This window comes from Amaranthus tricolor, chromosome 17, assembly GCF_026212465.1.
Source record: "Amaranthus tricolor cultivar Red isolate AtriRed21 chromosome 17, ASM2621246v1, whole genome shotgun sequence".
Classification (NCBI taxonomy): domain Eukaryota; kingdom Viridiplantae; phylum Streptophyta; class Magnoliopsida; order Caryophyllales; family Amaranthaceae; genus Amaranthus; species Amaranthus tricolor.
In genome coordinates, this window is record NC_080063.1 from 10,937,006 (window position 1) to 10,950,542 (window position 13,537).

General features: G+C 33.7%; 1 protein-coding gene across 1 annotated transcript; it reads left to right on the plus strand.

Annotated features, from left to right (window-relative positions):
- The first annotated feature begins 11,431 nt into the window (after positions 1 to 11,431).
- LOC130803744 (uncharacterized) lies at positions 11,432 to 12,231 on the plus strand. Its single transcript, XM_057667943.1, has 2 exons — positions 11,432 to 11,494; positions 11,686 to 12,231. Exons 1-2 carry the CDS (start codon positions 11,432 to 11,434, stop codon positions 12,229 to 12,231), a joined length of 609 nt encoding a protein of 202 aa, XP_057523926.1.
- The last annotated feature ends 1,306 nt before the right edge of the window (positions 12,232 to 13,537 follow it).

Genomic DNA, 13,537 nt, shown 5'->3' on the forward strand with positions numbered 1-13,537 from the left:
TTAATACAAATTCTTGTGTAAAGCGATATTACTATGAAACGCACGTCATACATGGGTTAAATAAACCAACTAACATAATTATCAATATATGAATTCTTTATTTTAAAATCGTCTTATTAAGAGACGGTCTTTCATAAAAATAATACATGCATTATAATTCTCATTGAAATTTCAACTCTAAAATGTCTTTTTTTGATTTTGTTTTCTGAATTTGAACGTTAATGAATGTTTTGCCATGCATTGCCAAATTAATAGTACCAATTAAGTTGGAAGTTACAATTCCTAATTCGTGTTACACGTCTTGGATGCTGTCAAAAATCAACTAATGCCTGCAACATTAGTACGTGTGGTTGACATAAAATATCAAATAATTATACTCCTTTTTTTTCTCCTTTATTTTTTATAGTTTTCAAAGATAAATTTGAGTCTCAAAATCAATAAATACGCATAATAAAAAATTATAAAAAATACATGATAAAAAAGTATATTAAAACGAACTAACGAGATCTTACATAGATATATTTTATCTTTTAAATATATCGTCAAAAATATTAATCAAATTTGTCTCTCCTTAAGGTAGAATATTCCAAACGATAAGAACATTAAAGAACAGAAGGTGTATTATTTTAAATATTGATCTGATATATGATATCCCTTACACTAATTCTATTTGACTATAAATGTATTTAATAATTTATTTAATGATTTTTTTACAAATATGCAAAAATATTTTTCTTAAAAATAATCTTTAATGGGGTACTTATAAGCCAATTACCACAACAAACAAAAAATCTCAACTATTAATTTTTTACACTGTAAAATCTCTGCCATTGATTTTTCATATATAATTTTTAAAAATGATTATATGCAAATAAATAAAATACTTAAAAAAAGTAAATTATTTCTAATACAAAAGTTGTATTTTACCACAAATTAAAAAGTGTTTCAAGTAAGTCCCAATAATTTCAAAGTTTTTAAATATATTTTATAAATTTTGATCTTATCAAATTTATCATAGACCATAGTGGAAGCATGTTGGATTGATTCAAATTATTTTAGTAAGAGTCAAACTAGTGGTTAAGTGGGTAGTTACTATTTAAGAGTCAATACTAATTAGTTGGAGTAAGTTATGGAATCATGGGATGAACTCCTTATTTTTATGTGTAGTTAGTTACTATTTAATAGGTACTTATATTCTATTTTCTAAATATTATAATGAGAAAGTTAGTGTTACACATTTTTATGTATTTCTTTCAACAAGGCATCAAGAGCTAGCGTTTATGATCCTGAGTAGTGAGGTAAATATAAAAAAAAAATAGAGAAGAGGTAGAGTAGGTGGTGAGAGCAATTAAAACAATTGTTTGTAGGTGTGGTGATATGTCAGTTTTTGTTGAGTAATGAGTGTTTTGGGTGTTATGTCAGTTGTTTTCAGTATGTTTTTCAAAAAAAAAAAGTGAGTACGAGTAATAGAAAATGGAAAGTTGTGTGGGAAAGAAAACACATGTAATTTTGAGTGAAAATTAAAATTGTTATGAGTGTTTGATGTGCAATCATGTCAAGTGTTGGTTATTATGTTTTTATGTGTTTTATGGGTTCCTTTTAATTAGCCTATAAAAAAAGTTTGCCCGAGTCTTATGATGAAAAAGAGAGGGGTATTGAGTAAATTGAGGTTAAGTAGCAATCTTCACACGTGTGAAAGTCGTGTTCAAGGCAGAAACGATTTATTAAGTTATGATCGTGGTTATGAAGTCAAGTGTTTGTTCATGAAATAATACTCTTTACGAGTTCTTGTGTGGTATAGTATTGATCCATGGAAATGGATGGTATTTTTGTGGTGAATGTGTGTTAAAGTCATATCGCAATGGATTGTATTTTTGTGGTGAATGTATGTTAAAGTCACATCGCAATGGCTTATTGTGTTGGTTTGTTCGGGGGTAATATAGTGATGTGTTGGGTATCATTAAAATTTTAAGTTTTAAGTTTTAGTAGTGATGCAAGTATGTTAAATTTTGTAGTATGTAAATCAAGTTCAATTAGTTGTTCAAGTCAAGGATTGTTTTTTATGAAATTTTGAATCAAGGGGAATGTTTGATTGATTTAAATTATGTTAGTAAGAGTCAAAGTAGTGGGTAGTTACTATTTAAGAGTAAGTGGATCATGGGATAAACTCCCTATTTTCATCTGTAGTTAGTTACTTAGTTTTCCTGTTTAATAGGTACTTGTGGGGCGTCTCATTTTTTGTCCTTCACTCGTCTTGATTTGACTTATGGGGTACACATATTGGCTTAGTTCATACATGCTTATTCATGTTGTACCCAGCTTAAAAGGATCACTGGGTCAGGGAATTTTGCTTAGTAGTGGCTGTGATTTGCATCTTTCTGGTTGGTGTGATTCAACTTGTCTAGGTTTCATTTGACTCGACGTTCTCTTTCAGGTTAGCTAATTTTTCTTGGGGCTTCTCATGTGTCCCGGAACAACAAGAAACAAAGTATTGTGTCTTGTTCTTTGGCTGATGCAGAATATAGGACAATGGTTTTTATCACTTCTGAGTTAAAGTGGCTCAAAGCCCTTCTTTACTGTTTAGGGGTTGATCATCCTCTGGTTATTTGTAAAGTGACTATTAAGTGTTTTACTGACATTTTATTTGGTCATTAGTGACAAATAATTGTTACTATAGTTTATAATGACATTTATGAGAAATGTCACTAGATTCTTTCTCTTAAAAAGCTTTAGTATGATTTTTTTATTATGTTGCTAATGTGTCTAATAAATATCATTAAATCCATTATATATACCATTAGAAATAATGTAGTGCATTTAAATTAAATGTCACTAAAAATATATTCCACTAGCTAAAACTATATTATGTAATAAGTAAAAATATAAAATGTACTTTTTGAAAAAGTAGCTAGGAAAATGTGGGTTGAAATGAAAAACAAGAAACTAGCAAATAAATGAGATTATCCAGAAATAATTAATAACTGATTTAATTTTTAAAAATCTATAAATTAACTGATTGAGATGAATGAAAATTTAAAATTAACTGAATCAAATTATCTTTAATTTAAAATTCCCATACTTATTTCCCATTGATGATTATTGATTACATGTAAAATGGAATATGTGAGATGAATGAAAATTTGTGCATGCCACTCGCCCACGGCCCACCACAAATACGGCCACCAGAATGAGAAAATTTGAAAAAAATAAGAGCATAGAAACATTTTATTCCAAAAATAAGCTCAATGAAAACTTTATTCCCAAAATAAGCGTTCATACATCTAAACCTAGGCTTGGTGTAACAGCAAAAATCAAAAAAACAAAAAAAAAAAAATAAAAGCCTAAGTTGCTGTTACTAACAGCGACTTAATGAGTTGACCAGTCAACTCTTTAATCTCGTAGGTTGGAATGAAGAAGTAACTGAAATAACAATTATATATATATATATATATATATATATATATATATATATATATATATATATATATATATATATATATATATATATATATATATATATATATATATATATATATATATATATATATATATATATATATATATATATATATATATATATATATATATTTTTTTTTCTTTTTTTTAATTCGCTGTTAATAACAGTGACTTATACCAAGCTTAAGTTTGGATGCATGGACGCTTATTTTTGAAATAAAGTTTTCACGAAGCTTATTTTTGAAATAAAGTTGTTAAATAATATTATTTTTTTCACATTTTCCCATAATGAACGATTTGGACACGCAACGAATGGAGGTGCGCAGTTGGTATTCAAACAAATTTCATATACAATATCTCGAATTGTGTTAATTTTTAATTCTTAACTATATATAAATATTTTGAATCAGATTAAGTTACATATTCAATTTCGGTACAAATCTTGCCATGGATGATTGGATGGTGCCGTGAATGATTTCATTATGTGTCTAATCAATTCAACTCAACTCAACTCATACTAAAACCAAAAAATATAAAATAGTCTTAAAATGAGAAATGCGATGTTATATTATTAACATCTTTTAATTAAAAAGGTTTTTGTTTGAGAACAGTGGTAATCCAAACTTTTATTGTAATTAACTAATTATTACATTTTTAATTTATTTTTTAAATGTTTGATAAACATTAAGAGTATTAGCTTAAATTTTATAAATTTCAAATTCAATATTTATAAATTTAGACTATAATGTTCTTCATCATTACGTAAATTAGTTCAGTCGATTTCTTAAGAGACCATCTTTTTTAGAGATGTCTGTGAAGCCCAGTCCATTAAAGGTTAACTAAACTAATCTCAAAGAAACCGTCTCTTATAAAAATTTGTGAAATTAATTTGATTTATTTCAAACCCATAGGTGATGGTTACAAAATCTTGGCACCGTCATTTATAGTGTCAGGAAATTGATGAAGTACATTTTTTTCCCTAACTTTGAATTTGCAACCTAAATTCACATTTATTGATTTCATATGAAAATTCATAGGGATATAGAGTAGGGTGTTTGTAATTGGTTGTTGGCTTTTTATTGACTTGTTTGACAAGTTAAAAATGTTACCTGTTTTTGTTGTCTTTTAAATTAGTTAAAAAAATATAGTTGTTTATGAAGATATTTGGTAAGTTTAGATATATGTTATTGACTGTTTATTAGAGAAAAAATGAGTTAATAAGCAAAAGTCAACAAAAAAGCTTACTAGAATAGCTTTTTTATTTTAACGTAATAATTTTTTTGTTGGCTTAAAAATCAGCTTTTCAGCTGACCTATAAGCTACGAAACACGGACACGCCTGGCATGTGACGTGTCGCGTGTCCGACACGTGTCGGACACGGGCACGCGAAAATCCGTGTCCGACACGCCAAATGAAGCGTCCAATTTTTTAATATTTTTTCGGACACGCGGACACGGCTAGGACACGCGACGGACACGTCAAGGGGCACGGCAAGGGACACGTGTCTTTTAAAAAAAAAAAATTGAAAAAACTGAAAAAAAAAGTAATAAACTCCTCTGACCTCTCACTTACTTTCATCTCAAATCTCACTTTCACTTACTGGACTCACGCATTCCATTTTTCCATTTCCCTCCCTCTCAAATCTCAATTCCCTCTCACTCCTCTAACCCTAAAAATTCTACGGTTGCTCCTCCACCACGCCACCGCCACCGACGGCTTCACTGAGTGGTGCTGTGGTCTGCTCCTCCCTCAAATACTCGACGACTGCACAGCGCTTCCCTAAAAATTGATTTTTTTGATTTTGTTTCAGGTATTTTCAATCTTTATCCTAAATCCTAATATTAATCTTGTTCTAATCTTTAATCTTAGTGTTAATCTTAAATTTATAATCTTGTTGAGCTGTTGTTTTAACATTTATTTTTACTGTGAGGGAATTTGATTACTGAAATTTGATTTAGGACTGTGATGGATTTAGGACTGTATTGTATTAACGTATTGTATTGTATTGGTCTATTAACGTATTGTATTGTATTGTATTGTGATGAATTTGATTTAGGACTGTGATGAATTTGATTACTGGAATCCTAATATTAACGTATTGTATTGTATTGTAAATTAAGATGTTACTGTGATGGATATTTGATTTCAATTTGATTACTGTGATGGACTGTGATGGAATTTGATTACTGGTATTGTATTGTATTGGTTGTGGTTGTTTATAAATCTTGATGGAATTACTGTGATGGAATTTGATTACTGGAATTTGATGGAATTTATAAATCTTTAATTTTGGTTGTTTATAAACCTATTTATTTGGTTTTTTTTGATTTGGTTTGTATGACTATTTTTAAATACTCCTGTTGTTTATTTGGTACTTATTTGAATGTTATGTGAGTTTTATATTTTTAAAGTGTTTATTTACAAATATCAAATGAAAGATTGTAAAATTATCTTTAATTTGATATATTTATTATATTACCATTTACGTGTCCCCGTGTCCGCCATTTTTAAGTTGGCGTTTTCCCGTACCCGTGTCCGTGTCCGTGTCCGTGTCCGTTTTAGTGCAACCTAGCCTATAAGCTAGATATTTTCGAATATTTATTTGGTGTTTGACCTAATAGCAAGTCAAAAGAAAAAACCAACAAAAATCTAATTAAAATACCATAAACCAAACACTCAATAAATAATTTTAATCTTTATTAAAATAGAGATTAAATCCATAGAATTTCATCTATAAATTGTTGAGAAAAGTGGCGATATAATACACACACTTTCTCCCTTTGTGTTGTTAGATGAGCAAAAATAACCAAACCAATCCAATCAAACAAATAATAATAATCCCACAATCAAGCGCAATAAAGTAAAAATGCGGAAAGTAAAGCACACACGATATTTACGTGGAAAACCCAATGCGGGAAAAAACCACGGGACCGTAAGTGGTACCACACTCTTCCACTAATCACCAATGAAATTAACGGGTACAACCAAAATCCTCTCTAGACAATACTAGAGGTAATACAAACACCAAACAACCCTAAAACATCACTCAAAAGTGGTAAAATAACAATTAGGGTAAAATTAGGGCAAAATACAAATTACCCACTTACAGTGCACAAAACGACAATCCAACCGTTGAATATGTAGGTTAGGTAGGCAGGAACACCGTGTCAAAATTTGACGAAAAACGGAGCACGAATGGCCTTCGATCGGATCGCCGAAATGTCACGCCGCGATACCTTTTCTCCTCGCTCCTGTTTCTGTTTTTTTTTCTTTTGTGCGTGAAAAAAATTTTTTGATTGCTGAATCTTATTATATAACTGCTGCCCTATTTTCCTTGGTATTTATAGTTTTTAATTTTTTTTTTTTTTAAATTAACAAATAATATTATAATTGTTAGCCCATTATTATTAAGCCCATAATTAAAATATTAATTGGGCCTTCCTCCAAGTGGGAGGGAATAACCCAACAAATCTCCTCCTCACTCCAACTTGGGGGGTATGACAAGTCCCACTTTCAAACGGCACACCTCTAACTTGTCTCTTAGAAGGATCTTCGTCAGCATATCCGATCCATTTTCATGAGTACTGATCTTCACAAGCTCAAATATTTTCTCTTCTATCTGATCTCGAATCCAATGATACCTCCTTCGTATATGTTTCGTTCGACCATGATAGGTAGCATTCTTAGCTAGGTGAATGGCACTCTGACAATCACAATGTAACAAATAATCGTCTTGCTCCAAACCCAACTCCTCAAGGAAGTCCCTCATCCACACTAACTCTTTACCAGCTTCAACAGCTGCCACATACTATGACTCAGTAGTCGATAGAGCAACACATTTTTGCAATTTAGATTGCCAAGAAACAGCTCCCCCTGCAAACGTCATCATGTAACCAGAAGTAGACTTACTAGAATCAATATCACCTGACATATCAGCATCTGTGTAACCATCCAACATAGGTTCGCCAGGACCAAAACATAAACTTACTCTAGAAGTACCCCTGAGATACCTTAGAATCCACTTAACTGCTGCCCAATGCTCCTTTCCAGGATTAGACATAAACCTGCTAACTACCCCAACAGCGTGAGCTATATCAGGCCTAGTACATACCATAGTATACATCAAACTACCTACAGCGGATGAATAAGGCACATTTTTCATCTTCTTCTTATCTTCATCTGTTGTAGGACATTGTTTGGAACTCAATTTCATATGCACTGGCAGTGGAGAACACACAGGCTTAGCATTGTTCATATTGAACCTTTTCAGCACCGTTTCAATGTATTTCTCTTGTGATATCCACAATTTCTTATTTTTCCTATCACGAGAAATACGCATGCCTAAAATTTGTTTTGCAGGGCCAAGGTCTTTCATAGCAAAGGACTTGCTCAAACTAGCCTTTAAGTCAACAATCTTATTGGAATCACGACCAACAATCAACATATCATCAACATATAACAAGAGAATGAGAAAGTCACCTTCAGCAAAATTCTTCACAAACACGCAATGATCAGCATATGTCTTGTGGAAGTCATTATCAAACATGAATGACTCAAATTTCTTGTACCATTGCCGAGGCGCTTGCTTAAGACCATACAAACTCTTCTTTAAGCGACACACAAGTTTCTCCTTTCCCTTGACCTCGAAGCCTTCAGGTTGCTCCATGTAAATTTCCTCCTTTAGGTCACCATGGAGGAAAGCAGTCTTCACATCAAGTTGCTCAATCTCCAAATTCATGCTGGCAGCCAAACTAAGTACAACTCTGATTGAAGACATCTTCACCACTGGAGAGAAAATTTCATCAAAATCAATCCCCTTCTTCTGTTCATAGCCTCGCACAACAATCCTAGCCTTGAACCTAGGTGGTTGACCATCTTCTCCGTGCTTCAACTTAAACACCCATTTATTCTTGAGTGCTCGTTTGCCGTTAGGCAACTTTACCAGATCATAAGTGTGATTCTCATGCAAGGAATTCATCTCATCTTGCATGGCATTATACCACTCCTTACTTTTCTCATGTGACATAGCCTCCTGAAAGTCTTCTGGCTCTCCCCCATCAGTTAGTAACACAAACTTTGTAGTAGGATACCTCATGGAAGGACGTGGTTCTCTAGTAGATCTTCTCACATCATCAGGCTGTGGTTGCGGTTCAACAACTGGAGGCTCAACTTCAGGTTGATCATCATGACCATCATCACCAATATTGTCATCATCATCCTGCACATCTCCCCCTTCAACTCTAGGAGTCATCTGCGGTAAGACTGGATCAAAAATGATTGGAGTATGAGAGGATGTTTGTTGCTTTGGCTTTTCAATATCTTCAATAGTCTGATCTTCAAAGAACACAACATCTCTACTTCTGAGAACTTTCCTATCTACTGGATCCCATAACTTGTACCCAAGAGCATCTTCAGAGTACCCCAAAAATATACACTGCTTTGTCTTCTTATCTAACTTGGATCTCTCATCTCTAGGAATGTGAACAAAAGCACGACATCCAAATACCCTCAAGTGCTTATAGGAGACATCTTTACCGGTCCAAACTTTCTGAGGAACATCACCATCAAGAGGATTTGAAGGTGAAAGGTTAATCAAGTACACAGCTGTAACCAATGCCTCTGCCTAGAAAGACTTGGACAACTTTGCATGAGAGAGCATACATCGGATTCTTTCTTCAATTGTTCTGTTCATCCTCTCTGCAATTCCGTTCAATTGAGGTGTCTTTGGAACTGTTTTCTCAAGCTTGATGCCTTGACCCTTGCAGTAGCTTTCAAATGGGCCTCTGTACTCACCACCATTATCAGCTCTCACGACCTTGAGCTTTCTACCAGTTTCTCGCTCAACTCTAGCCTGAAACTCCTTGAAAGCAGAAAGTACCTGATCCTTGGTTTTCAACACAGTAACCCACACTTTTCGAGAATAATCATCAATAAAAGAAACAAAGTAAAGAGCACCACTATGGGATTTAGCATCCATAGAACATACATCAGTGTGGACAAGATCAAGAGGAAACTTTCTCCTAGATGGGGGGCGAGAATGAAAAGCAACCCTATGTTGTTTACCAGCTAAACAATCAACACAGGATCTAAGAGACATACCTGAGACATCAGGGAGATATTGCTTTTTAGAGAGCATCTGCATACCTTTCTCACTCATATGGCCAAGTCTATTATGCCATAACTCACTAGAACATTCATCTGCAACATTTACCTCACCCGCGCAAACCTTCGCTTGCATCATATAAAGAGAACCTTGCTTCTTACCTCGGGCTGCTATAAGATTCCCCTTGCAGAGCTTCCACTTACCGTCATTGAAGTGGCTGAAGTAACCCTCTTCATCAAGTCTACCTATAGAAATGAGATTCAATCTGATATCAGGAACGTGTCTAACATTTCTCAAAATTAGCTTACAACCGGTGGAACTCTCCAAGTAAATAGTGCCTTTGCCGACAACCCTGGATGACCCATCATTCCCCATTCTAACACTACCAAAATCACCACTAGTGTAGGACGAGAAATAGTCTTGATGCGAAGTAAGATGATACGAAGCACCCGAATCAATCACCCAATTGCAGTCATCACCAGCTACATTCAAACACTCTTTATCACCAATGAAGAGCAAATCATCATCACTGATTGCTAGAGCTGTAGTATTTTTCTCTTCAGACTTCGACTCAGATGAATCACCCTTTCTATCTTTTGACTTGTCTCTTTTCATCTTTCTGCAGAACCTCTTAATATGTCCCGGCTTGTCGCAATAATGACAAATAATTCTACCCTTGGATTTAGACTTGTCTCTGGAATTGTCTCTACCTCGAGAAGGTCGATTTTTGCTTCTTCCCCTATTAGACTCTTGTGCAACATAATGAGCTTCAGAATGATTGGAGGAACCCATCTCCTTTCTCCTAGTTTCTTCATTCAGCAGACTAGCTTTGACACTCTCCATTGTCAACTTACCATCAGGAGCAGAATTGCTAAGTGATACAAATAGTGTGTCCCAACTATCCGGCAATGAGGAAAGTAGTAATAGTGCCTGCAACTCATCATCTAAGGACATTTTCACTGCAGACAATTGATTAATCAAACCTTGAAAATCATTCAAATGTACTACCATGCTATTAACATCGTGAAATTCTAACTTTACCAATTTTCTCATCAATGACGCTTTACTTAAGGCGTTCTTCCTCTCATACATAGCCTCAAGTTTCATCCACAATTCATACGCATTCGTGTCATTTGAAATATGTTGGAGCACACTAACATCAACAAATTGTCTAATGGTTCCTACCGCTTTCCGATTCAAAATTTTCCATTTACTTTCATCTTGACCAGTGGGCATAGACTCATTTAAGATTGGTTCATACAAATCTTTCACATACAGAATATCTTCTATCTTAGTTTTCCACACAGCGTAGTTGGTAGAGTCCAAATAAATCATACCGTGCATACTAGATTTATCATCCATCATAAACCAACACAAGAGTATCACCCAAGAAAATATAAACCAAGCTCTTGATACCACTATGTTGAGAAAAGTGGCGATATAATACACACACTTTCTCCCTTTGTGTTGTTAGATGAGCAAAAATAACCAATCCAATCAAACAAATAATAATAATCCCACAATCAAGCGCAATAAAGTAAAAATGCGGAAAGTAAAGCACACACGATATTTACGTGGAAAACCCAATGCGGGAAAAAACCACGGGACTGTAAGTGGTACCACACTCTTCCACTAATCACCAATGAAATTAATGGGTACAACCAAAATCCTCTCTAGACAATACTAGAGGTAATACAAACACCAAACAACCCTAAAACATCACTCAAAAGTGGTAAAATAACAATTAGGGTAAAATTAGGGCAAAATACAAATTACCCATTTACAGTGTACAAAACGACAATCCAACCGTTGAATATGTAGGTTAGGTAGGCAGGAACACCGTGTCAAAATTTGACGAAAAACGGAGCACGAATGGCCTTCGATCGGATCGCCGAAAAGTCACGCCGCGATACCTTTTCTCCTCGCTCCTGGTCTGTTTTTTTTCTTTTGTGCGTGAAAAAATTTTTTTGATTGCTGAATCTTATTATATAACTGCTGCCCTATTTTCCTTGGTATTTATAGTTTTTAATTTTTTTTTTTTTTTATAAATTAACAAATAATATTATAATTGTTAGCCCATTATTATTAAACCCATAATTAAAATATTAATTGGGCCTTCCTCCAAGGGGGAGGGAATAACCCAACAAGCCAAAATCTCCATCTTTCTTGCTCTTTTCTACCTTTATCTAACATCATTATCCTCTGCCCTTTCAAACTGCCCTGGATTTCCTGGATTTAATTCAATCCCGGATATATTACGTCGTTACGAATTACCCACGGGAATTTTCCCCGACAATGTGAAAAGCTTCAGTTGCGTAAGCAACAGCGATTTCTCGTACAAGCTTACGATTCAATTATACGGTGTTTGTCAAGTGACTCGTTCAATGTTTGGCGTCAAAAATATAGTCGTGTGCGAGCCCGAGATATCGGCCACAATATCATACCAGCAGCTAACAAACGTGAAAGGTGTGACGGTTACACTGTTTGTTAATGGTGGTCAAGTTGGCGAGCTGATGACAATCAAAAGTGTTCGAGCAGTGGGACAGGGGTTCGTCAGTTTTCTTCAGTTTGATTCGGACAAGGGTCCAAGTCCGTGGTTCCCTTACCTTGATATTGCTCAGGAACCTCCTAAATGCGACATCCGGTCCATCCCTCTTCTTCTTGGTGCTTAATAAATAAGGTCATCCATGGTTCAGTTGTTTTGTATTATTGATGAATAAATTGGATGTTGTTATTTGGTTCCCACGTGTATTTTTATTTATGTAGATTTGTGCATGTTGTTTGCTTTCACGGGTCAAATTAAAACAATTACTCTGTTAATTGGAACACTAATCTAGGTGAAAGGATACTTATTGCCTTATTGGTGTTGGGGTAATTGATTGTCGTGTGTTAAATTATTGTTTTATCTTTAAAATTGTTAAATGTATGTTGAAAGTCTCTATGAAATCACAAGTATTACAAATAAAGTCAAAAATGAAATATAAATTTCAATTAGTTAAATTATTACTTAGACATTGCTTTTCGTATTTTTCGTAATATTGTTACTATAGGAAAGTTGTGTTACATTTTCTTCCAAGATAAAATTATATAAGTCAATAGTAAGGGATGTGCTTCATTCATTTCATTATAGAGTTTGATTTTGATTTGAAAAACAATTATTTCATTTAGGAATGGGCATGGATCAGATCTGAGTCGGGTTCAGCAAGACCCATATCCAGATCCTAGTATATAATTTTTTTTAAAAAAATTGTAAATTGGTCCATGGGTCGGATCTAGGTCTTAAACGTGTAGACCTGGACTTGAACCCGGACCCTAAGTCATAGACCCAGATCCGAATTTAGATCCTTAGAATTCAAGACCCATGCCCATCCCTAATTTCATTTTAAAATAAATTTTTTGTAATAATATCGTGTGCACTTTAATTACCCCCTCTTCTTAGTTCTTAAAAATCTATCAAGTCAATCACCGCTAGACAAGAGAGTTCCTCAATTCCGGTAAATTTCATAGAGGTACGACGATACATAGAAATGTTTGACAAAACAACCGATTCCAGATGACTGGTAGCTCATTGAAGTGAATGACTTGAAAAGATAATTTATTAACTTGTTCTACTATTTGGGTTGAGCTCATTATTAGGAGCAACCTGTTCAAAAAATGCTTATTCATAACATTAACGACTCGTTTGGTTATCGGTACTAAATGGTAAAAATGGTAATGAAAAAATAGTTTAATTTTGTAGGAATATATCTAATTGACAAGTTTAATGGTCATGGTTATATTCTTTCAACAACCTTATTTTCTTCACAAAATTTATTCCAATGCATTACTATTTGAACATGTGTTAATTGGTGGTAATGAAAAATTGTGAAAAAAAAAATTTAAGATCAAACTTTCATTACTATAGGAATGACATGATACATATCATTAAAACTTACACTACAAATCATTCTCATTTTCATCATTTAGTAACGATTATCT